Source organism: Bos taurus, chromosome 15 (assembly GCF_002263795.3).
Source record: "Bos taurus isolate L1 Dominette 01449 registration number 42190680 breed Hereford chromosome 15, ARS-UCD2.0, whole genome shotgun sequence".
NCBI lineage: Eukaryota > Metazoa > Chordata > Mammalia > Artiodactyla > Bovidae > Bos > Bos taurus.
Window position 1 is genome coordinate 63,682,705 of NC_037342.1, and position 26,459 is coordinate 63,709,163.

A 26,459-nucleotide genomic window follows, 5' to 3' on the forward strand; every position below is an offset into this window, starting at 1 on the left:
GTGTATAATTTCAAACATACATAAATATGGGGAGAATAGAATAATGAGCCCTTCATGTATTCATCATCCAGTTTCAACAGTTGTCAACTCATGGCCAGTCTTGTTTATTCTGGGCTCCCACCTCAGCAGATTTCATACATGCTATCACTTCATCTATAAGATTTCAGTATATATGACTAAAAGATAAGGACATTAAAAACATAACCCCAGTATCATTATTATACACACACAAAGTCACAATTCCTTAATATCTTCAAAAATGCAGTCAGTGTTCACAGTTTCTGATCTCAAATGACGGTGACATTTACGTAGGGATCCCAACAGAGTTCATACATTGCAATTGGTTAATGTGCTTCTTAAATCTTTATAGGTTTTTCTCTTTGTCTCTCCTCCCTTCTTTTCTCTCTGTTTGTTATTCAGTAAACCTGGTCGGCTGTTCTTGAGTTCCCCACAATCTGGATTTAGCTGACTGCAAGCCTGTACTATCCTTTATCATGTTCCTCTGTGTCCTTCATTCCTTGTAAATTAGTCATTAGAACTAATGTCTCAACAACTTTTTATTCAGTTAATAGTTATTTTGGAACAACTGCACTGCACTGACACAATACACTTGTGAAGTAGACATGCAGTATAATACTTGTAACGTATAATACAGTTTTAAATTTATGCATCTTTACAATAATAAAACCAAAAGATTAAAATGAGACTGAATTTTAAATTCACAGTTTTAATGAGGGGTAGGAAAACTAAAATGATGTACCAAATATGCTAGCATGTCAGTCTTTTGTTTTCAAAGATATACTGGCTAGTCTTTTTTTTTTTTTTAATTTATTTTATTTTTTAACTTTACAATATTGTATTGGTTTTGCCATATATCAAAATGAATCTGCCACAGGTATACATGTGTTCTGGCTAGTCTTTAAAAAGGAAAAAGTTGAGGACTCATCTATAGTACGTAATATAATTCTAATAAAGTAAGGAATAGTTGTGTCAGGTGGGTTCTTTTGTGATGTGTATTTTGCTTTGTTGCATAGGCAGGAAAGGAAGGCAGCTCTCTACAGTGAAGTGAAAGAGAAAACAGTTCATGATTTGAGTGAGGAAGTTTTTAGAAACAAACTACTTAAAATGTGGTGAGACCACAGCTGACGGAGCAACAGTGTGTGTACTTCCTGATTTGCAACTTTTATTTTGCACATAATGGAATAAACATCATTATTTGGCAACAAAACTAACAGCTCTCCTTCAGGGGAAGACAGAATTTTTTAGTTATATTCATGGTCCTAGAAGCAGCAGCATTCTAATACAATGTTAATTTCATGGACAATCTAGTAAAACCACAGTTTACCTCAAACTTCATAAGCGTAAAGTTTTAAGAAAATTGGTCATGTTTATGGTAAGCCCTGATCTGAAGGGCTTCCCTTGCTCAGCTGGTAAAGAATCTGCCTGCAATGTGGGGAACCTGGGTTTGATCCCTGGGTTGGAAGATCCCCTGGAGAAGGGAACAGCTAATTTAGAGACTATGGTATATTGGAAGGACTGATGCTGAAGTTCCAATACTTTGGCCACTTGATGTGAAGAGCTGACTCATTGAAAAAGACCCTGATGCTGGGAAAGATCAAAGGCAAAAGGAGAAGGGGTGGCAGAGGATGCAATGATTATATAGCATTACCGACTAATGGACATGAATTGAGCAAACTCTGGGAGATAGTGGAGGACAGAGAGGCCTGGCATGGTGCTGTCCAAGGGGTCATAGAGAGTCACCTTAGCAACTTAACATCAACACCAAAAAGTATATTCGTCTAGACTCTGAAGTGAGAACTGAATGTTTTCTTCCTAAATCTTAGTTCCAGTTAATATCTTATGGCACCCCCCTCCCCCCTCAAAGTGAATCCTCTTCTGAGAACTGTGTTTCAGGAAAAATTCTTACTTTAACGTAGGAATAACTGCCCATGTGTGATCTATTTAGAAGTGGCATTTGAAAGCAACTCCTAATTCCACTCCAGCTTGTTTTGTTCTAGTTATTTAACAAGTTTATAGGCTTCAGGTAAGAGGCTTGATTGTTACCTTCATTTTAAGGCACACATGTTTGATGTTCATTCTTAAAGCATTTTTCAAAAGAACAGATAAAAGTTATGAACTTTTACTTTTGAAGATAGACCCCTCACAACGATTTCTATTCGTGTAGTTTGCTGTCTTACTATACAGGCTGAGAAAAGCATGGTTTTCTTGGATCAGCAACTGTTCAGGGCTGCGACAGCCACGGCCCGGGCACCTGAGACAAAGGGGAAGGAGGCTTCAGAACAAGCTTGTCTTAACACGGTGTGTTTACTTTCTAGAATACATATGGCACATAAAATGCTGAGTGCTGTGTTTCTGAGCTCTCTAAACCGAGTTGAACCCTCGTGAGACGTCTTTGCCTCCTTGCCTTCCATCTTTTCAGGGCGAAGATCTCGCTCTTGCCGTCGACACAGTAGCGACCGCTTAGATAAAAGAGATGACTCAAACCAAATCGAATCTGTGCCGTTAAAATGAAATTTGGCCATCCCGGTGGTGGGCATGACTTTTTTTTTTTAACAACCAAAAACGAGGGGAGGGGAACAAATAACGTGGCTGTAAACCATGATGTAATATTTAAATTTGAAAACCAGGACGGGGAAGGCTTTGCACCGAAACAGCCAATCCTTTCGCCTTCCTCGACTGCCTCCGCGCCGCCTGCCCCGCAGCCCGTTTTTCCGTACAGAAACATGGCGCCGCCCTTCTCTGGGGCGGGGGCCTCCCGGCTCCGAGTCACAGCCCACTGGGCCCCCGCAGCTGGCACCCGGCCGCACCTCCCGCCTTTCCGTAAGGGAACATGGCGACGCCCTACGTGGGACAGGCGCCTCCCGGCTGAGCGCTTCCTCCCGCTACCCGACACTGAGGAGCCGCCGCGCTGGCCGCTACCCACCCGAGCCCGGCGGGGAGGACCGCTCGCAGCGCAGCGAGGGATGCGGCCTCCGGGGGGCAGAGGTTGAACCGGCCCTTCCCGCCGCGCATCCTCCCCGCCTCCGCCGCCGCCAGATCCCCGGCCGAGCGGCAGGAGGGAAGACGCCCACTCCGGAGCAGGTGAGGGAAGCGGATGCGCAGGCTGGCAGCCCTGCGGAGCCCGCACGCCAGGGACGAGATCGAGATTGCAGACGCTGCTTCGCCGTTTTCCGTCGACCGGGGCCCAGTGATGTCGGGTGGAGGCGAGGAAGAGGCAGACACAGCGGGCAGGTTGAGGCTTAGCGCGGCCTTTGTCCCGCCCCTCGAGGCCACCCTCCAGGCGCGCCTCGCTAGCTCCCGGCCCGGCCACTCCCTCTCAGGCCCAAACAGTTGTTTACAACGGAATCCGGACGCTGGGCGTGCGTGGCGCCGAGTGCTGGGGAAAGGGTTTCTCGCCGGCGTTGGACAGAGCTTCTTGCTGTTGCTGAAAGACCCTTTCTCCTGGGGAGACTCTTGAGAGCAGCTTGGGCTCGGCGTGAGGCTCAGACAGTCTTCACGGCAAGTGCGAGGATCCTCCTACCCTCGGTTCCCTTTTTAGGCATGGCAGGAGTTGGGGATTGAATGAATGAGCACACTGCATGCAGTTAAATGGTTCCTCGCTGCGTCCTATATAGCCCTCTAATTATAGTTACCATTTTTGGAAGCCGGTTGTGCACCAGCTGTCGTTATGCACGTCCTGTCATTGACACTTCCCCCAAACCCAGGAGGTAGGTAGCTGCGTTTTACAGATGAGGAAACGGAAGTTAACACAGCTAATAAAGAGCCAGAATTGGAACCCAGGTATGTCTGAGACTAACGCCCAGCCCTCCCGCATAAACTGACTTTAAATAGATGACAGCTATCAGTAAATACTTAATGGGTATCTGTTCGGGGGATATATGTGTGGAGCATATGTGGGGAATGTGGTTGGTCTGGCCTGTAAGAAGTTAAAAATGTAGGTGAAGAGTTTTGTTTTGGGTTTTTTTTTTTATTAAGAAGAACTAGCAATTTTACGATCTAATCCTAACTCATCGCTCCTTTGTCACCTGCTGCTTGTTCTGCGTATTTTCATTTGCCTTTGCTCCTGCCCTTTAAGTGAAACGCCGCCCTTTTCACCTTCTCTTCCTCCAGATGTTTTGTGTTTGATTTTTTTTTTTTGGCTGTACCCGAATGGCTTTTTAGTTCCCCAACAAAGTCCCCTTGCAGTGGAAGTGCCTAGTCCTTAATTACTGGACCGCCAGGGAATTCCCTCCAAATGTTTTTTAATTGAGTGAAATCCTACTCTTTTCAAAAAGACAGGCTCAAATATCACCTTTTCTGGAAGGTTATCCCAACCTCCTTCCGGGAAGAATTAGTTTCTCCTGCTTAGTGATTTCATAATGCCATTAAGGCTTAAGTTTAACTGTATTTCCTTGTAAGAATGTCTCTCGACCATGCCTTTTCATCGTTCTATTCCTATTTAAATTTGCATATTTTGAGTTGTCTTTAAGGCAATGATGAATGCCAGATGTCTAACATCCATCCCTATAGGCGTTCAGAGAAAGGAGCAAACACTGGTGAGGTTGGGCAAGTGACCTGTGAAGGGATAGGTCTTGAACCAAATCTTAGAAAGATGGGTTAGTTTACTAAACTGAATATTAAAAGACCTGGAAATTGCATTTTCTCCTTATTGCACAGAATGAGTTACTTCATCCTCAGCTCATTCCCAACATGTGAAGAGGATAAAATTAGAAGTGTTTTTGTTTGTCCTTTCATAGAAGATGCTGGTAATGTTACCTTTTGGTTCTTGGAGCATTTCCAGAGCCAGACAGGATTTAGGACAGAGGAGATGGGTGTCTGGAGTGGGATGCTGGAAGGTTAAAAAGGAATGACATTAAAGCAACCTTCATATTAATAATACAGGCCTGAAAATGTCAGTTCCAGTAACTTCTTTTTGTTTAATGGGTTTATCTGATGTTCAGATAATTATATCAAGTGATTCTTCTAATGTGCAGAAAGGAGTCTGCCAAACCTCCTGAAAATGGTCAACATTTCTTTTGATCCTTGGATTACCTTCCAGGTGTGTAATAAAGTCTAATTAGTGCTTATGAAAATATTTTGTGGTCTTCAAGTGCTACTAGTACAGATGCTAATTATTTTCAGTATTATAAATGCAGAAAACATTGTGTCTTTCTTTTCCTTTACTAGGAAGCCCATTAGGAATAAAGAACTCAATAAAAAAAATTAGGGGAAAAAAACTTGATAGGAAACATTTATAGTAAATAAGGCCTTTATTCTAGGCCTTTATTAACTAGCCCAAACCAACATGTTAAGCGTTAGTCCTCTTCTAATCAGCACCTAAGACAGTTAACACCCCAACCAACCATATACATTATGGTGGTTTGCAACTTCCTACTTTACTCACCATCTTTTCCTGCTGACTGGCAAGGGATTAATAAAAATATTTGCCCCACACATTTTTCTTAAATGCTGCATGAGATTGTGCCTTCTATTTGTCATCCCCGGGTGTCTTATCCACATAATAGGATTGGGGAACCAACATCTCAGTCCAGTGTATATTTACTTTGAACGCTGGTGAAAAGCATTATTTTCAGAGTCTTCCTTTCAGCTCTCAGGTATGAAAGAATTTAAGAATTAAATCACTGATGGATTAAAATACAAGCAGGCAGTTTATAGTGTTAAGGCCATGTTCTCGTGACATGGTACTCAAATTGGGACAAAATATTCGAAGTTGTTACTCTCTGAAGTATAGGTCCATGAATTTGATAGTTACAAGTGTCATTTACAAGTGATCTGTTTAATCATGGAAGTAGAATATTACAGTGGGATAAGGATAAGATCTTAGCAAGCCCATTTATTTTACAGGTGAGAAATCTGAAACCCAAAGAGATTAAATCATTTGCTTAGAGTCACACTGCCAGTTAGTGTCAGAGCAAGAACATTTTGGTTCATTTTTTTTTTTTCCCTCTAGGAAAGTGAATGAACTTAATTGAGAATGTCTGAAAACCTTGACAAGTCCAATATAAACGAAGCAGGAAAATCAAAATCAAGTGATTCTGAGCAAGGCCTTGAAGATGCTGTGGAAGTTTCTGATGAAGCTTTACAGAAAAAAATCAAGTCGGGCTCTCCAAGCACCCAAAGAGTGCAAAGACCTCACTGTAAGCACATTTGACTTTGGTTAGAAGCCTTATCTTCATTGTTTTTGGATGATATTTTTATTATCCTTCCTTGTACATGTGGCCTTGAGCTAGGTTCTAATAGTATGATAGAATTGCCAATAATTAGCATTTAAGTATAGCAACCGTTTTACAATTAACAGCCCAGTCACTTATGGATTTTCAATTGCATGAGAAACTCACATTTTAGAATAATGTTCAGAATATTGCTGTTTTCCTCCAGCCTCAGTGACATTCCAATTTATCTGAAATGCTCTGAGAAACAGGGTGGAGTGAAAATTGCAGCTTTAATTAAGAGTGTTTTGAAAGGTTCTAGCCAGGTCTGTGCTTGTGCAGGTTAAAAAAAAAAGTTTTTGACTGTGAGTTCACCACACCCTAACTTCACTGCCTGGGGGCATCGTTCCCACAAGGATGAGGGGATTCAGTGTACTAACTGTGTGTGGTGAAGTCACTTCAGATCCCTGGCAGGAAGCAGGCCTTGCCAATGAGAGGATGGCAATTTCCGCAAGTATTCCCAGCAGATGCTCCAACTCATGTCTTTTATTAGGAATACTCAGGGTTTTTGAAGTGAGTCCAAAAATGAAAGTTTTAAGAGGGATTGTCATGGTCTAAGAATGTCAGTGTTGATATTATCTCTTTAAAGTACAAATGATCAGTAATCCTTCATGTTTGCAAAAAGTACAGACATTTGGGAGTTTAAGGTATGTTTCTATTAAAATGGTAAAAGCCCCTCCCAGGTAATTTATTAGTCAACATGGTATTCTTAAAGCAGACATTGGTGGACCCCATTTTATTGTAATTTATCATCGAATAGATTTTGATAAATATACTACTAGGTCACATTGTATTCAGGGAAGAAAACATGCTGTTAATAACAGTCTAATGTGGTTGTGTTACACCTTGTCTCCAACGTATAGTTAGAAAGTTTCATCTGTTTTCTCATTTTTAAAAGGAGGAAAATATGCTTATCTCATAGGGTCATTGTAAAGACTAAATGAATTCATATAAAGCTCTTACAACAGTGTCTTCATATAATAAATGCTTGATAAACACTAGTTGTTAGTACTACTGCTACTAACATACTGCATTTATTTATTATTAAAAAATTCTTTGGCCATGTCATGTGACTTGTGGGATCTTAGTTCCCCAAACAGGGACCCGACAGCCTTGGCAGTGAAAGTGCAGAGCCTAACCACTGGACCACCAGGAAAATCCCTTCATCTGTTGCATTTTAAGATACCCAGGAGATGGCTGTAATATGGTGTTGATGGCCAGTATGGTAGTGTTATCACTTATAGTTTCTGGTAAAGAAGTACCTTTGGATTAGAATCTTCAGTTCTTTGATTAATGGCCTTGCCTATGGCATCTTGTCAGTCTGATGGCATGATTCCAAATTAATGTCAAGCCAGCACTAGACTGTATTAGTTGACATTGTATGTAGTTATGTCCTTAAGGCAGCTTATCCTGAGACCTATGATCAAGTGTTGGGGAATCCAGGAAGAGTCAAAAAGGTGTATCAACGTATCTGTGTATATATATTTTTCTAGAAAGGTCAGAAAAGCTTTCTTTAAATTCTCACAGTTCCATATCAAAATGAGGTTTAAAATCAATGACTAACTATATTGTTTCTGGCTTTCTTGCCCTTTTTTCCTTGAAATAATAGGTAGGAATAGAGCTACGGACTCCAGTGGTAAAACTGCCACCCCGGAGTTTGGGGACCAGGTCAGGAGGCATCACTGCTTGCAGAGAGCATAAAAAAGAATTTATAAAATATGAAATTAGTTATCTGCAGACATTTCTCCCAAACTGTGTAAATGTATAGCTAATGAGTTGAAAGTAACTCTAAAATCACATCTTTGTGTTCAGTGGCTCAATCATGACCAACTCTTTGTGACCCCATAGACTGCAGCACGCCAGGCTTCCCTGTCCTTCACCATCTCGCGGAGCTTACTCAAATTCATGTCCATTGAGTCAGTGATGCCATCCAACCATCTCGTCCTCTGTCGTTCCCTTCTCCTCCTGCCTTCAATCTTTCCCTGCATCACATCTGGGGTTCTACAAATTAAAAGCAAAAAGATAGCCTTTAGACTTGCAAAGTAAAATACAGAGTAATGTTTGAATGATAGAAATACTGTTGGTAACTGTGATGCTGTAATTTATAATGGGAAATATGTTTGGTTACTGGCTCAGAACTTCTAAACTACTTGAATCTCCTGAGTGATGAGAGCTAGAAAGATGTCTTTTGTTACTCTAATGAGGCACAGCCTAACCTAAGGGGACTCAATCTTGAGATTAGAGGGTCGGAACTTTGAATCCTACCCATCCTTCCCTCCCACCTCTGGGGAGGAGGGAGGAGCTAGAGGTTGTACAGTTGCCAGTGGCCATTTATTTTATCAAGTTTGCCTATGTAGTGAAGCCGAGAGAAAACTCCAGAAGGACGGGGTTCCGAGAGCTTCTGGGCTAGTGAGGCCATGGAGGCACTGGAGGAGTGGCGCCCCGCCTCCCCATACCTTGCCCTGTGCTTCTCTTCTATTTGGCTGTTTCTGAGTTACATCCTTTTATAATAAACCAGTAATCTAGTAAGTAAAATGTTTCTTTGAGTTCTGTGAGCTGTTCCAGCAAATTAATCGAATAAAAGGGGGTGAGGGGTTGTTGGAACTTCCCATCCACAGCCAGTCTGTCAGAAGCACAGGTGACACCCTGGAGTTGGGACTGTCCTCTGAAAGTAAGCGGCGGGGGGTGGGGGGGAGGCGGGGCGGGGGGCGGAGTCTTGTGGGACTGTGTCCTTAACCTGTGGAATCTGATACTATCTCCAGGTAGGTAGTGTCAGAATTGCAGCACACTTGTCTGGTATCCGAGAATTGCTTGGTGGTGTGGGGAGAACACCCTCACCCGCTTACCCTGCACGTATAACGTTTAATAGCTGATACAGAATATAAAAAAGGAAAAATGGCTGGCCTTGTCAGAATTAGTTGGCACTGATCTGAGGCGGTTATTTGGTTCTAAAAAAATTAATTCTTTAAACATAGAGATCCTTAGAGTAAGGATCAGTCAACTGTAACTTAATGTTTCCCATAAGTTTCTCTACTTCCAAATACTTTATTTATTTATTTGTGGGAAAAGGGAGGATTTATTATTTGCAGCAAGTAAGGAGAATACCAGGGATCTTTTCCGAAGCAATTTCTCCCTCAACAGCAAAACTAGGGAAATTTTAAGCCAAGGGTACCTCATATTCATGAAGGGGCTTGACCAGAGACTTCTGCATGGAATTGGGATAAAGGTTGCCAGAGCTGAAGCCCCTGATGATTGAAGCCAGGAGGGTCAGAAAAGGTCACCATGGTGACATTCCCTCAGTTCTAACCAGACTTCCATCTCAGCAGATAGTTACCCTCCTCCACCTGGGTTGGGGGCCTTAGTTCCTACAGAACTCAAAGATATCAGATATTGGATCATAATGTTTATCTTACAGAATTACTGAGATTTGCTCAAGGGCAAGCATTGTGGCCAGGCTTAAATCACAAAGTGGCTTAGGTCAAAATGGCTTCTTATATCAAGAGAATCGTGCCTGGTTCTTTTTCTCTGGGACCACCTACCCTATCTGCTTACAGTACTTTTGTTGTTATTGTTGCTGTTTAGTCACTGAGTCATGACTCTCTTGTGACCCCTTGGACTATAGCCCACCAGGTTCCTCTGTCCATGACATTTTCCAGGCAAGAATTCGGGAGTGGGTTGCCATTCCGTTCTCCAGGGGATCTTCCCAACCCAGGAATTGAACCCAGGTCTCCTGCATTGTAGGCAGATTCTTTACCATCTGAGCCACCAGGGAAGCCCTAGAGTGGGTTGCCATTTCCTTGTCTAAGAGTCTTCCTGACCTAGGGATCAAACCTGCATCTCCTGCATTGGCAGGCAGATTCTTGACCGCTGAGCCACTAGGGAAGCCCTGCAGTACTGTGTGACTTTGCAAATATCCTGTTTCTGCTTAAACTTCAACTCACTGATTTTAGCCTTTACCAGTGGATCTGTCTTGCACCAATATTACCCTTTTATTCTAATGGTGATTTTTTGAAAATTGAAGTATAGTTGATTTATTAATACAATATTATGTTAGTTTCAGGTGTCCAGCTAGTGATTCAGTTATATATATATATATGTTTCAGGTTATTTTCCTTGATAGTTATTACAAGGTATTAAATATAGTTCCCTGTGCTAAATAGTGAATCCTTGTTGCTTGTATAGTAGTTTGTATCTGTTAATTCCATATGTGTTGTATGTTAATTGCTTCAGTCTTGTCTGACTCTTTGTAACCCCATGGACTGTAGCCCCACCAGGCTCCTCTGTCCGTGGAATTCTCCAGGCAAGAATACTGGAGTCAGTTGCCATTCCCTTCTCCAGGGGATCTTCCCTACCCAGGGACTGAACTCTCAAAACAAAAATAAAAACAAAAAACCCAACAAACCCACCCCACAACCCTATGATTAGCATGCAATGAATAACCTATACATGTAATATACCCTGGTCATGTCTTAGAATTGCATCTTTCTTGATCAAACACCCTCCATTAATCAGTCTAATTTTTAAGTAGCCTTTAACTTGGACAGGTCCTGAAAACTTTCTTCTTCCTGGTTGTCTCATGGTCTCAGCACTTGGTACAAGCTGTTTTGTCCCACATAGGCCCAAAACAATGAAGATTCACTTGCCTGTAACTGGAAAGAATCTCAGTCTTTTCTAGAACATCCCTCAGTCTTATCTTCTTTTTCCATATTAGGAAACAGTGAGCCTTAAACATTTAAGTGACTTGTTCAAGGCTTACACTGCACAGTCTGGAGAGAGCTGAATTTCTTCCTGACTTGCTCTGTCCACTGCATTTCATGACTAGGTAGTGTATTAACTGCCTTATTTATCAATTACCTAATTTATCAATTACCCAAATGCCTAAAATTGTTGAAAAAAATATGTAGTAAACTTATGAGAGAACATGATATGTTTCTGTGATTTTCATAAATTTAAGATGGTCAGACATTTGAATATTTTTGCAAAACCAAGGTTTAAACAAAACTTGGAAGCCCTGGTGACAGTCTGTGAATTTCTTTATAAAAGTAAAAGAACTCAGTGGAGTTCTGATACTGAGTATATCACAGTGAAAGCTCCATCTTCTGATAAGTGGCAACAGAAAACACTATCTTGAAGAAATTTACTAACAATGTGTGTGTGTGTGTATATATATAGAGAAAGAGAGAGAGAGCGTGCACATGCGCATATCCTTACTGAGTGCCTTACAATTTTCAATCAACTTTATTGAGGTATAATCTATATATAATAAAATTCACCAATTCTAAGTGATGAGTTTTGATAATACATGTACAGTTTTGTCACTACGACCACAATCATGAGCTGCTAGAATATTTCTATCACTTCTCAATATTCTCTTGTGTCCCTTTGCAGTGAATCTTCCCACTCCCCCAGTGCCAGCTCTTAGCAGCCCTAATCTGCTTTCTGTCGCTGTAATGTTGCCATTTTTACAGTTTCATAGAAACAGACTCTCCTGTATGTACTTTTTTGTATCTGACCCTCCCAGGGGCGGTATTTTTCAGACTCATCTGTGTTGTTGCACGTGTCAGTACTTTGTTCCTTTTTTATTGCTGAGTAGTGTTCCCTGGTGAGGTCGTGCGACAATTGTTTATCCATTTTGTGGTTTATGGACATTTTGACGGTTATGAGCTTTTGAGTACAGATCTTTAAATGGCCATAATGTTCTCCACTTTCTTGGGTTAACACCTATGAGCAAGGTTGCTAGATCAGGTGATAAGTGTATGTTTTAGTTTATGAGAAACCAAGAGCCTCTTTTCCAAAGTGGCTGTACCATTTGGCATCCCTACCACTTATGTATGAGAGTGCAGTTATTCCACATCTGTGCCAACACTTGGTAGAATTAGTCTCTTTAATTTTGGTTCATTTAGTAGGTGTGGATAGTGGTATCTGTCTGGTTTTGATTTGCATTTCCTTTATGATTAATGATGATCGTAATGATGTTGACCATTCATGCTCTGACTGGCCATTTGTTTATCTGCTTCGTAGAAATGTTCAAATCTTTTGCCATTTGGTACTGGTTGTCTCCTATTATTTAGTTGTAAAAGTTCTTTATATATTCTGGTTACAAGTCCTTTATCCAATATTTGTTTCATAAATATTTTCTTCCATCTGTGGCATGCCTTTTCATTTTCTTAATATAGTCTTTCACAGAGCAAAAGTTTTAACTTTTGTGTTTAATTTATAAATTTTCTTTTGTATTTTGAGCTTTTTGTATCTTATCTATTTTGCCTATTCCAAGATCGCAAAGATTTTGGCCTGTGTTTTCTCCTAGAAGTTGTATAGTCTTAGTTTTTATATTTAGCTGTGAAACTCATTTTGAGTTAGTTTTTATTTATCATTTGAGGTAAGGGTCAAGGGTAATTTTTTTACAAATAGATTTCTGATTGTTTCAGCACAATTTGATGAAAAAACTAATCTCCCCTTATTGACCACAAATATATATATGTACTTCCCTGGTGGCTCAGATGGTAAAGAATCTGCCTGCAGTGCAGGAAACCTGGGTTCGATCCCTGGATCCAGAAGATTCCCTGGAGAAGTGAATGGCTACCCACTCCAGTATTCTTGCCTGGAAAATCCCATGGACAGAGGAGCTTGGCTGGCTATAGTCCATGGGTGGCAAAAGAGTCAGATACAACTGAGGGAATAACACTTTCACTTTCCATACATATGTATGTGTGTGTCCCAGTCTAGTTTGGGATCCTCTGCTCTCTTCAGTTCATCTGAATATCTTGTGTCATGCCAGGCGCACACAGTCTTTTTTGCTTTTTTTCTTTAACGTCTTGCGGCATATGGCATTTTAGTTCCCCGACCAGGGATGGAACCTGTTTCCCTTGCAATGAAAGTATGCAGTCCCAACCACTGGACCACCAGGGAATTCCCACATGCTGTCTTAATTATTATTGCTTTTCTTTAAATCAGTCAGTATAAGGCCTCCAAATTTCTTTTCCAAAATAGTTTGACCTGTCTAGGTCCGGTACATTTCCATCCAAGTTTAAGAGTCCATTTGGCAATTTCAACAAAAACCTTGCTGGGATTTTGACTGGAATTTCATTTTATCAGTAGATCAATTTGGTAGAAATTGACAGCTAAGTAATACTGAGAATTGAAAAGATCTGTTGGGCCTTGATTTTGGATATTCATTGCATTTTACTGATATCCACAAACTCAATTTTATTTATTATTTTTATTACTATTCTCTGAAAATGCTGAAAAGAATTTTGTGAAGTTTTTCAACTTCCCCTTACATGACTAAAAAAAGATTTTTACCAGACAGGATATGACCAGCTCTTAGATTTGATTCCTTTTTCTGGTGAGCAAATGAAAAAAGGGAAAGAAGGGAGAAAATAACTTTTCAGTGACCTAGCAAGATTTTTACAGCTGTTAAACCATGTGGAAACCAGTGCCATTTTAAGCCCAGATTTATCACCATTGTGTAAAATTAATATAATCATCCTCCAGGCCAGTGCTCTCAGAGTATGGTTTCAGTATCAGGTGGAATCTTCCAAGAAATGTAGTTCTCCAGCCCCGCCCCAGACAGGCTAAATCAGAAACCTGGAGGGGGGCCAGCATAAGCTCTCTCCCTGATTTTAAGTTAAAGATCCTCTGTCATGGGCTTAAAAAAAAAAAAAAAAAAAATAGCTTTATTAAGGTATAATTGATATACCAAAAACACACATGTAGTAATCACTGACTTTTTAAGCATAGGAATTTCCCTGTGTTCCTTGGCTTAGAACACCTGAGGAGATTTATGAGTTTTGTTTTTTTTCTCCCCCCTGGAATTTAAGTCTCAAACTTTATCAAAAGAAAGAGAAGAACAGAAAGCCATTATGAGGGTATTGCCACAGGTGATACAGAAATAAAACTCACTGGACCTGGCTAACAGTGGTGGAAAGGGAGAAATCAAACATAACTGAGGTTTTTGGTTCGTTGGGCCTGCATTCCAGAAATTCTTGTGTCACACGGACTCTGATTTGTTCATCTGTCGATCTCTGAATTCTTATATTGCCCTAGTATCCCAGAAGTAGTTTTAGCATTGTTTAAACAGCCCCTGGCACCCTAAAGTACTCACTGCTGTTTTTATTTGGGGAGATTCATTCATGGCACCAGGGGCTTCCCTGGTGGCTCAGACGGTAAAGCGCCTGTCTGCAATGCAGGAGATCCCTGGGTCAGGAAGATCCCCTGGAGAAGGAAATGGCAACCCACTCCATTACTCTTGCCTGGAAAATTCCATGGATGGAGGAGCCTGGTGGGCTACAGTTCATGGGGTCACAAAGAGTCGGACACGACTGAGCGACTTCACTTCATTTGTGGCACAGTGTTAATGATGGAGTGAAAAGTAAACTGCTAATGGGAACAAAAGAGGAGATCTTAAATCTGGTGTCTTTTTTTCTATTTAGGGTGGACAGGAGGTTTAGGGATTAGAAAATAAATTCTCAGCTTGTTGGGAAAGTGATAATCAGTAACTTTAAAAAGTTTTTCTAAGTTTTCATTTATTGTAATCATTTGCCATTGACCAGTTTTACCAAGGGGGGAAAAATGTTTTGAGTATTGTAAATGATCTCTGCTTTTAGGATTCTAGGTTAAAAGAAAAAAATGAATATGAAATAGGTACAATTCTCTTGTTTGAAATAGCCAGAATATTTTCATAAGTAGAGGCATAACTGAAATTATTAGCTGTTAGCTAGTAGGAGAAACACTGCTTTCTAAAATTAATAAAAATTTTAGGAGAAAATCCTAATTTAGAGGAGCAAACCTCTTACACCAGACTTTTGTTACAGCTAGTCCTCCTCGATTCGTGACAGTAGAAGAACTTCTAGAGACAGCGAAAGGAGTCACTAACATGGCCCTAGCCCATGAGATTGTTATAAATGGAGACTTTCAGATTAAACCCGTTGAGTTACCAGAAGACAGGTAAGGTGGTTACTGAGTTATCTTGTTTAGTAGGACATTGCCATTTCCCAGTTCTGGAAATATTTTCTTCACTTGATGTATATATTCTAAAATATTTTTCCTTTTGTATGTTGCTAAAAAATATTCCTTATCCTTGGAGTTATCAGAGTTTGAAAGTGTATCTCAGGACCACTGATTCTTGACAATGTAAATAAAAGGTCTGGAGGTCTTCCATGTTAGTGTCTCCCCCGTCATAGCATTTAGCTGCCTCCTTTTGTGTGTTCATAGTACTGTTTCCTTCATTTCTTCTTTGTAACTGTCACATTGTACTGTAGTTGTTGGTTTACTGTCTTTCGTTACCAGATTGTAAACTCCTCAGAGACAAGGACTGTACTTTATTCTCTATCCCTACCTAGCACCTGGCCCATATTGTGTTGAATCTGAAATTCTATTGATTGTAAGATACACTGTTAAAAGATGGGTTGTCTCAAGAAGGAAAAAAAAACATTTCCTATTATAATTGTGAAAGTACCATGAAAAACTTGGGTTTCTGTTGACAGAGCAGTGACTGCTGAGTCAGCAAGCTACAGTGTCTCCCACGTGAGGCTTCTAAATAGGACTTTACAAATGTTTCTTGTATGTTCTGCAAGGATAGCACTTTTTCATGTTCCTAGTGAAGAATTACTTGTTTTGCTCTCATGACATAAAGACTGGCTTTCCTGAAATAATATATATAAATTGTTATAATCTGGTACCTAATTAAACAGTTGTCCCATATGTCACATGAGAATAGGGTAATTTTAGGAAAAAAACTTCAAGTTTAAAGTCTTAAACTACTTAATCATAAACATCTTAGGAAATTTTCTGATATCAGGGAACTTAAATGAACAGATCTGAGCTTTCCAGTGTTATTTTTATCATATGGCACTGGTATAGGCTGTTAATTGGACTAATACCACCTATCAAACCAGAAGAAAGTTATTCTCTCCATTGAAAAAATACTTATTAAGAAAGGTACTTATTGAAATAAATCACTAACTAAAAATAAGGTATGTGATTGGTTTAAGTATGTCTGGGAACTCTTTCCTTCATCCAAATAATTTAAAAAATTTCTCACTCTAAACCCATAGAATTTGTGCTTTTGAGAGTGATTTGAGACAATATTTGCTTTTTTTCCATTTGCCTCCAGCTTGGAGAAGAGAGTAAAGGATATTGTCCATAAAGCTTTTTGGGATTGCTTGAGTGTCCAGCTAAGTGAAGTCCCCCCAACGTATGACCGGGCCATCAAGCTTGTTGGTGAGATCAAAGAGGTGAGGCAAAGAGCAAGTCGTGGTGCTTTCCTGGTGTGTTAGGGGTTTTTAAGCCCACCTCTCTGTGTTAGTGTACCAGAAGGCTTTAAAGAAATTGAAGGATGAAGATTTTAAATTGCATGCTGAAATGTGGGTTTAGTGTATTTGTGGCTTACTGCCCTTTAAAAACTTTCAAACAAGCTATGATAACCTAGGGCATTACTCTTATAAATGAAAAAAGGTTCAGGTTTTTAAAAGCAGAATTACTTAAAGAAAAAAAGTTATTTTATAAAATATGATGATTTATAAAAATCTTAACAGATATAAACACCTTCAATATATAAAGACCAGAAAAGTGACTCAGACTTTGGGATAAAGAAAGTGACTCAGACTTTGGGATAAAGACTTTGGGATATGAAGTGGTGGGTAGAACTGTTTTTACAATATCGTTAGCAACAGTTTCTCAAAGAAGTAATATGTCTGGAAATTACTATTTGTCATGGGTTCACAGGCTCACATTAATTAATGTGGTGGGTTTTTTTTTTTTTCACTTTTAACAGTTTTTTTCTTCCTATGTCCAGTTGATTTCTTCCTTAGAGCTTAAATGGAAGCTTAAATAGCTAGTCTAAATGATTTGTAAACATGTTTTCCTATAGATTTGTTGAATAAGAGCTTAAAATATGTGCACCATTACACTAACAGTTGGTAAGCCCTTTTTTGGGTAATTGTAAATTCCTTTACATATGATAAAAAATGCCATCTGCCTAGGAGGCTTTGATGAGTTTGGCTGTGCTCTCTTGTAGACTCTCCTGTCTTTCTTGCTGCCTGGTCACACTAGACTGAGAAACCAGATAACAGAAGTCTTGGACCTGGATCTGATAAAGCAGGAGGCCGAGAACGGGGCCCTGGACATTTCTAAGCTGGCAGAATTCATTATTGGCATGATGGGGACACTGTGTGCGCCTGTGCGAGATGAGGAAGTGAAGAAACTAAAGGACATTAAGGAGATCGTGCCCCTTTTCAGGTGGGTATTGTGCTAATCAACTTCAGGGCACCTAAAACACGTAGCCTGTTTTCAGAGTCAGACTTCCTCAAGTGTAAGTATTCATGCCTTAAAAAAAAAAAGATTAAAAACAGACATTTTGTTGTGCCTATGTCAGCAGCGCATATCCGAAAATGGGAACAATACAGATCCCTTGGCAAGGATGACTTGCAAATCTGTGAAGTGTTCCATATTTTTTAAAATAATGATTATAATTAAAGAAGAAAGGAGGGAGGGAAAAAAGGAAGTGAAGAGAAGGGGAAAGCTTGAAGGAAAAGAGGAAAAGACAGTGAACTTGAGACTCTGGGTGAGGTTATAGTGTGTATACTCTTTAAATGACCGAAGGCAAATCAAGGCAAAGACTGATCATTAGCATATATTTTTAAAAAGTTAAAATTTAAATCTGTTTTTTACTAAAATCAATATAAATCCAATAGAACAAAAACACATGGAATATTATTTAAAAAGCAAACATTTTGTAAACTACAGAACAGTAGAAAGGAAAAAATTCACCCATAATTTGATCACACAAAGGCACAATCACTATTGTCATATTGATATATAAATTTTTTTAGTTTTTTTGCCTCAGCATTTTATTTTAAAAAATTAGAAATCTACAGAAAAATTGCAACACTTATATAACACTTACACAGATCCACCGGTTTTTAACATTTAGTCAGTGTGCTCCATCATACACTGAGGATGTATGCACGTATGTGTGTATTTTTCCATGAACCTTCTGACGGTTAATGTCAGATGTTATATTTCACCCTTAACTATTTCAGCAAGTACTTCCTGAGATTGTGGATATTCTCTCACATGATCAGAATACAACCAGGATATTTAAGAAATTTAACATTAAAATAATCCTATTAACTTTCAGTCCATATTAATTTCCTTTAGTCTTTTGACTGTGTATTTCTAAATATATATGCTGCTGCTACTGCTAAGTCGCTTCAGTCGTGGCCGACTCTGTGTGACCCCATAGACGGCAGCCCACCAGGCTCCCCCGTCCCTGGGATTCTCCAGGCAAGAACACTGGAGTGGGTTGCCATTTCCTTCTCCAGTGCATGAAAGTGAAAAGTGAAAGTGAAGTCGCTCAGTCTGTCCGACTCTTTGCGACCCCATGGACTGCAGCCTACCAGGCTCCTCCATCCATGGGATTTTCCAGGCAAGAGTACTGGAGTGGGGTGCCATTGCCTTCTCCAAAATATATCCAAGGTATGCCTTCTGGGGTGTCTATGGGGGGCATGTCCAGTTACAAGTTACCCCCAGCAACAACAAAAAAAGTTTCCCCACTTGAGGAAATACCAAGTATGGTATCCCATCCAGTATTTGTAGTTCATTATTCCTTTCTGTCCACAGGCAATTTACCAGCCAGAGGTTATTTTCCCCATAAGCAGTGTTGCCTAGTAGTTGTTGGGGGTAACTTGTAACTGGACATGCCCCCCATAGACACCCTAAAAGGCATACCTTGGAGTTGTTATGAGCTTTTAAGCTGGGGGGGGGGCTCCCACATTTCTGAGCTGTCTGCTCGTGGTTGATATTGTAACTCTTCTTGCAAAGGAGTGCTTGGTGTCACCCTGTTGGCAAGCTGTGTGGATAGATGGTGTCAGACCTGTGGTTTACAGTTGTCTTGTGAGTCTGTTCAGCTGAACCAAAGAAGACCTTCCAGTGGGCATTGCAAGCCTAACTTTTTTTCATTAGTATTACACCCTAATTATTTCATTTATTTTTTCACTGAAAGTGTCATTGAGATAATTGTATATTCACATGGAGTTGTAAGAAATAATGCAGTGCACTCTATCCCACCTCTCCCAAGGGTGACATTTCACAAAACTATCATCCTCAGTGTGTTGATCCTGATACAGTCCACTGATCTCATTGAGATTTCCTATATACACATGTATGTGTTTATGTATAGTAATTTTTATACAATTTTATCACCTGAGTTTGCATATCCACCACCACATTCAAGATACTAAATAGTTCTGACACTCCAAGGATCTCTTGCATTGCCCTTTTATAACCAACTATATCACTTGTTTAAACTCCTCATAAGTATTTTCAGTGGCTGCAAAGCATCCTTTTTCATAGATATTATTAACTGTTTCTCTGTTAAGATATACAATTAGATCTTGTATAGTTATTTAGTACTTAACCCTGTAGAGAAAATATCTCTGCACAAAACGTTTTTCTGTATTTTAGGTTATTTTGTAAAGATAGATTCTTAAAATGACATTACTGTGTCAGAGGATGTGAACAGTTTTAAGACTCATTGCATGTTAGCAGGTTCCTTTTCAAAAGTTTTATAAGCAAAAAAAGTTTCATTTCTAGCTTTCTTGACATCATCATGCTATCAATATTCATTACCTAGAAAAACACCCGGCATTGTAAGGTTATCTCAAGGTTTAGATAGAAAATGTTTAAAAGACTGCCTCAAGATAGTTATTGATTTGTTCATTCATTCAACAAGCTCTTACTGAGTACCTCTTATGTGCTAGGCATGGTGTTAGTAGAAATAAGATAGTCAGTAAGAGCCCATAATCTAGGCTTCCCTGGTGACTCAGATGGTAAAGAATCTTACCTGAAATGCAGGAGACCCAGGTTCAATCCCTGGGTCAGGAAGATCCCCTTGAGAAGGGAATGGCAACCCACTCCAGTATTCTTGCCTGGAGAATCCCATGGACAGACTAGCCTGGCAGGCTACAGTCCATGGGGACGCAAAGAGTCGGACATGACTGAGCAACTCAACTTTCACTTTTAAGAGCCATAATCTAGCCAAGTTAAATGCGGAATTCCTTGGAAGAGATCCTCTGGGGAAGTAGCTTGTAGCAAACTCAGATTCCTGCTGGAAGGAGAAGGGCCTGGGGAAACCGGGTGTACACACCTTACTGAAGGAGGCTGCAGTGGCTGCTTAGCGCCAACCGGTGTAGCTGAGATGGAATGTGGGCCCGGGTTGCCAGATCTTTTGATTTTTCAAGAGAAACTAGAAATCCCAGCCTTTAAAAACACTGTGAGCACAAAACTTGTGGGTCACTTCCAGTCAGTGGTCTGCCAGCTGGCACTTTCCAGTAGTCCTTGGGTTCCTGTAGGTGAATTCAGGGGCCTATTGGGAATGCTCAAAGGAGAGGCACAAGGCCCTCCAGAAAGTGGGCTGCCCCGTATACTTGGGAGTGGGACAGAGTGGTGGCGGGGAGAGGCCCCGAATTGTTCCTCAGACCATGTATCCTGTCCCATACGTGATCATCTTGTGTGTGGGTGAGTTCATTCTGTTGTATGATGTCCTGTCAGCCCCAGAGGGCGTCAGGAGACCCTGAGGATGTTTGATCTGACTCTTCCCTCTGTGTAGGGCCACACCGAAACTCCACCTTGGTTCTTCCCCACCTTCTGCAGGTGGTCGCGAGGCAGCAGTGCTGCAGGTATGGGGGGGCATGCTGTGGAAGGCATCTTTGGTATCATGTCAGTTTTGCCCATTGGGTACTTTCAGAGCACAAACTCACAATTATGCTGCCAAAGCCAGAGCATAAAACCTGCCCTGGAATTCAGAGACTAGGGCAGGGGAAGAGAAAGGAGAGAGTTAATTGTCTTTCTCTCCTAGGAAAGGAAAATAACCTGTAAGCTTGGAGACCCCGTGGTGAGCTCTGTGCTCTTAACCTCGGTCTGGGGCCATGGTCTGGGGCCATTCTTCCTCTGCTGCCGTGAGGGCTGACCCAGAGCCAAGGAATGAGCTCTGGGCCAGACAGGCAGTGGGGAAAGTGATGTTTGCCTAGGGGCATGGGTGAGATCAGAGAGCAGCTTAAAAATTTGCAGTCCTTTCTTCTAAATTTGTTTTTCTTAATCTGCTTTCTCATGGCTTCTCCAACTTTTCTTGCTGCCCTTTCCAGGATGAAAAAACTACCTCAAATCAGCTCACTTCATTTTTTTTTTTTTTAACAGCAGTATTGACTTTGCAGTTGCCTAGTGCTAAATCCTCTTATCTCTTCCAGGGCGATTTTTTCAGTGTTGGACCTAATGAAGGTGGACATGGCGAACTTTGCTGTCAGTAGCATTAGGCCGCATCTCATGCAGCAGTCGATTGAGTATGAAAGGAAGCAGTTTCAGGAGTTCTTGGAGAAGCAGCCAAGTATGTTTAGTGTTTTGTGGTACTTATTTGTTGTCTGTGTTTTTTTCATTTTAGTCACTGTAGGTTGTTGCAAAATGATATTTTCAAAACAAAATGAAAATTTAATATGGGAATACGTGCGTGCGTGCTAAGTTACTTCAGTCATATCCTACTCTTTGTGACCCTATGGACTGTAGCCCGCCAGGCTTCTCTGTCCATAGGATTCTTCAGGCAAGAATACTGGAGTGGGTTGCCATGCCCTCCTCCAGGGGATCTTCCAGACCCATGGATCGAACCAGCATCTCTTATGTCTCCTGCATTGGCGGGTGAGTTCTTTACCATTGAGCCACCTGGGAAGCCCAGTATGGAAGTACAGTAGTCTCATTTGAAGACAGAAAAACAAGACGTTAGGCCTTGATAACTTAGTTGACAAGCAAGAGAACTGTAAGTAGATGAGGAGAATAGAAATTTAAAAGAACAATGAAGTCCTAAATTAAATGAATTTTTAACGAAAACATCAATTTGAGGTAAATTGTTTACTTGGCCTTGATTTTTAAAATGTGACAAACTTCTTAGGACTGTTTAGCTCACATTTCTTTTCTCTATGAGGTACATCAAGAAATTTCGCTTTGTTGTGTGTATAGATCTTCTGGTTTCATAATCAGAAAAGGTTTCATTTTTATGAATGTCTCAGATGATTGCTGGGAACGGTTAACTTTGGAGCCAAACTATGTTGCATTGCTAGGGTCCTTTTTTTGGTCTCTGCCTTGGCAGCAGATGGTCTCAGTGAATTGCGGTCTTCAGTTCCAATTTATTACGCGTTCCTTTTAGCCTGTAAATTTGCTGGTCACAGATGAAAATGGCAGTCTCTGGATAGATTGTGTAGTCTGATCAAAGTTGTTAATTCAGTGCCCCTGCTTGAATTGACTATGTACCGGCTTTGCCACAGATGACCTCACAGTAAGCCTAGGAGGTAGACACTATTTTTTAAACCAATTTTACAGATGTGGAAATAGGTTTTGAGGGATTTTTGACCAGAACTTATGACCACAGGGATTTCCCTGGTGGTCCAGTGGTTAAGAATCCGCCTGTCCATACAGGGGACACAGGTTCACTTCCCCGTAGGGGAATATTACACATCCCATAGGGCAATTAAGCCCACTCACCACAACTTTTGAAGTCTGTGCTCCACAACAAGAGAAGCCATCTTAGTGGGAAGCCCTCACACTGCAACTAGGGAACGCCTGCGAGTACAAAATTGACCCACTCAGCTCTTTTTCTCAACCAGTATTGTCCTGCGCCTCAGGAGACAGCAGGGTTACAGTTTACAGGCTGAAGAGCCTTAGAGTAAGGGTCAGGTGCCGGCAGCCGGTCAGAGTCACTCGCAGCATGAAAGCCGAGGTTTCCCAGAGCTGGTGGCCTATAGAATGCTGCCTCCAGAGGCTAAAGGGAGAGCGAAGCCCAGAACCGAGAGCTCGGCGTGATCAGCGTGTGGGCAGGACCAGAGGTGTGTCCGGCTGCAGCCGTGAAGAGCGGACTCCAGCCGTGCCCTCGACTGCCCGCTTGGTGGCAAGGCGGCCTCCACTGATGGGGCTGCAGCCCACTCGTGTCCTGTCAGAGGGTTTTTTTTGCTCAGACAATGTGGACAGAAGCTTCATCTTCTTGCTCTTGTGTCCCTCAGAATCCCGGGTATCTACTCAGCTTAGAAGAGTAGGAAAGCATGCCGGCAGATGGGAGACAACAAGGTCCCCCCGCTGGGGTGGGGGTGTCCCCCCAAATGCCATGCAGTATGTACCAAACAGGTGACAGGACTTACCCCAGCGAGGCTGACCGGAAACCAGATTGATAGGAGGCTGAGATCTAGACAAGGACAAGCCTCATTTTCAGTGTGGAGGGTACTTTACACTGGGAACTCTAGCCAGCATCTCCCCCCATCTGTCCCTGGGCAGGAATTTTCACATCTCACTGAGCTGGACTTACCAGAGCTTCCAGCCGCGTGTCATGCATGAGTGGCTGGGGTGGGAGAGAAAAGAGCAAAAGTCTGCCGAAGATCTGAGGTGGCAAGACCAGGGTGGTGCGCTGCGCCCGCCGTCACGGTCAGCCCTCACAGCCGCCTCTGGGGTGGCGCTGGTGCGTGCATACTAAGTTGCGTGTCGTGTCTGACTCTGTGCGACCCCGTGGACTGTATTTTCCAGGCAGGAATACTGGAGTGGGTTGCCATGCCCTCCTCCAGGGATGCCATGCCCTTCCCGACCCAGGGATCGAGCCCGTGTCTCTTATGTCTCCTGCGTTGGCAGGCAGGTTCGCTACCACTAATGGCACCGGTGCCAGACCTTTGATTATGTTAAGAACCTTGACAGTCAGACAGACTACGACGAACCTAAGGTTACTCAACTGGTAATTGCCGGTCCTGTGATGTAAACCGAGGTCTGTTTGATGCCAAAGTCCATGTTCTGTACTTTACCACACTTCCAGGATGATCTTCCCTAAAGTAATTCTGGGAAGTGTCTGAGAGTGTTCAGTAATGTTCCAAGTCTTGCTTTTTCACAGATTCCCTGGACTTTGTCACCCAGTGGCTGCAGGAAGCCACAGATGACCTTATGAGTCAGAAGTATAAAAACGCGCTGCCAGCTGCGGGAGGGGCCGCCGGCTCTGGGGACGGTCCCCAGCTGGATCCCGTGGCCGTGCAGAATTACGCGTACCTGAAGCTTCTGAAGTGGGACCACCTCCACCGGCCTTTCCCTGAAGTAGGTGCTCCAGGGCAAGCTGACTGCTCATTTCTCTCTTGTACTGCTGAACTTCTGAAGAATAGTTACAACTCACATAGAGAAAGTTGTTCGTTTGTAAACCGTATAATTCCTGGGTTTTTAGTACATTCACAGAGCTGAGCTTCCATTACCACTGTTTCATTTCGGAGCATTGTCATCACCGGAAAGAAAACCCTGGACCCATTAGCGGTCACTGTTCTTCCCCCTTTCTCCCCTCACCCCTTGGCAACCTACTCTCTGTCTCGATGGATTTGGCCTATTCTGGACTTTTTGTTTAAATGGAATCGTACAATATTGGCCGTTCATGTCTAGCTTCTTAGCATAAAATTCATCCATGTTGTAGCATGTATCAGTACTTCATTCCTTTTTTTCAAAATTGTGGTAAAATATATGTAAAGTTTACCCCCTCCCCACGTCTTTTTTCTTTGACTGAACCCTTTGGCCTGTGGGATCTTAGTTCCCTGAACCAAGGATGGAACCCCCCCGCTGCCTTGGAAGGCAGAGTCTTAAACTACTGGGGAAAGTCCCTCCCATCTTTACGTGTGCAGTTCTGGGCATTAGGTGCATTCACATGACTGGAGCCATCACCTCCACCCATTTACAGAGCAAGCTGAAACTGCGCTCTTTAAGCACTCCTCGTTGCTGTCCCCTCCCGTCTCCTCTGTGTTTCTGGATCTGACTGCTCGGTGCTGCATATGAGTGAAATCACACAGTGCTTTGTCCTTTTATGTCTTGCTTATTTCACTTAGTATACTATCTTCAAGGTTCCTCCACGATGTTGCCTGTGTCCGCACTTCTTTCTGAGTCTGAATCTCTTCCATTGTGTGGCTCGCCCCATTTTGCCTCATTCATCAGTTGATGGACACTTAAGTTGTCTCCACTTTTAGGCTCTTGTGAACTGTGCTGCTCTGAATATTTGTGTACAAGTTTTTGTGTAGACATGTGTTCCCGCTTCCCTTAGGTATGTATCTAGGATTAGAACTGCTGGGTCACGTGGTGACTCTTTGGCGCTGCCAGACCGTTCTCCAGAGTATCTGCCTCGTTTTGTAATCCCTCCAAGAGTGTGTGTAGCTGCTAATTTGTGCTGCAGAGCGTCTGTCCTGTTTTTACTCATCCTGAAGAAAACCCTAACTCAGCGATGTTGCTTTTCAGTTTTATCTAAAGAAACTGCTTCTCCTTCCATGCAGAGCCATGGTTTTTTTTTTTTTTTTTTTCTTTGTATGTTTTTTAGAATAAGTGCTTCTAACAGCCAGAATCCCTTAAGGAGATGACTAACTAGGGATTCCCCAGCAAATAGGTGGTTTGGTGTCTAGACTCCCTTTCTTTTTTGAGGGCACTCAGGCTTCTTATCTCTAGCCTTCTCTGCTACTTCTCTAATTTTCTTTCTCAGTTCCTTATTTTTCCTTTTAAGATGTTGTGAGCCTGAGTTTTCACCTCTTGCCTCTGAGTTCCCTGTTTCGTGCCAGACCAAGCTCTAAAGAGGGTGTTGAACTGGGGGTGGGGGAGGCTCCTTCCTGAAGAGTCACAGGCTCTCTCGTCTCTCCTGTAGATGTTTTGCTTGAAAAATTGCTGTGGGGAAAACGGTGTTTTCACTGGGGATAGGTATCCACTCTCAGAATTGATCCTTGGAAATTTTTTTTCCCCCCATAGGTAAGAAGTGGATTTATTTAAAGAGAAACACACTCCCCAGACAGAGTATGGGCCATCTTGGAAGGCCAGAGCAGCCCAGAAATATGGTGTGATAGTTTTTAAGGGCTGGGTAATCACATTGGTTAATGAATGGGAGGATTTACATCCTAAACCCAAGTACTACATACTGCTAGGAGGCTTCAAAGCAAGGACGCTGCTGCCATGTAACAAAGTGAAGTCAAAACAGGGACTGGTAAAGCCTCTCTGTTTGACAGTAGAGGAGTATCAGCCTTCAGAGATGGTTTTTACTTCGCAGAGAGGATTCTGGGCTAAGATTCCACATTGTTAACGTCCTGATTTGGTGCAGTAGTTTCTTATAGCAATACCGGTCCTTAAACTTTATTTGGTTAATCTATAAAAACTCAGATTGGATGTCGTATCCCCCCAAACTCTTCATTGCCCTTTCCCTCA

At 41.8% G+C, this 26,459-nt stretch overlaps 2 protein-coding genes across 10 annotated transcripts in view; one reads left to right on the top strand and one right to left on the bottom strand.

Moving 5' to 3' along the window:
* Positions 1–88: 88 nt before the first annotated feature.
* LOC132342274 (uncharacterized) lies at positions 89–4,445 on the bottom strand. Its single transcript, XM_059875029.1, has 3 exons — positions 4,404–4,445; positions 2,945–3,537; positions 89–2,272 (listed from the first exon to the last, which is right to left on the bottom strand). Exons 1-3 carry the CDS (start codon positions 4,443–4,445, stop codon positions 2,131–2,133), a joined length of 777 nt encoding a protein of 258 aa, XP_059731012.1. The 3' UTR covers positions 89–2,130.
* The window catches only part of TCP11L1 (t-complex 11 like 1), a 33,458-nt gene continuing 10,054 nt past the window's right edge, over positions 3,056–26,459 (top strand). For 4 of the 9 annotated variants that reach the window (XR_009490573.1, XM_005216273.5, XM_005216278.5 and 1 more), the window contains exons 1-7: positions 3,056–3,102; positions 5,972–6,158; positions 15,044–15,176; positions 16,345–16,465; positions 17,248–17,468; positions 21,476–21,612; positions 24,142–24,338. Coding sequence is in view for 8 of the 9 variants with exons in the window: in XM_005216273.5 (XP_005216330.1) it covers positions 5,996–6,158; positions 15,044–15,176; positions 16,345–16,465; positions 17,248–17,468; positions 21,476–21,612; positions 24,142–24,338 (972 nt within the window). In the remaining variant the exon portion in view is untranslated. The other 5 variants (XM_005216274.4, XM_005216275.5, NM_001205472.1 and 2 more) reach the window with 5 other exon arrangements.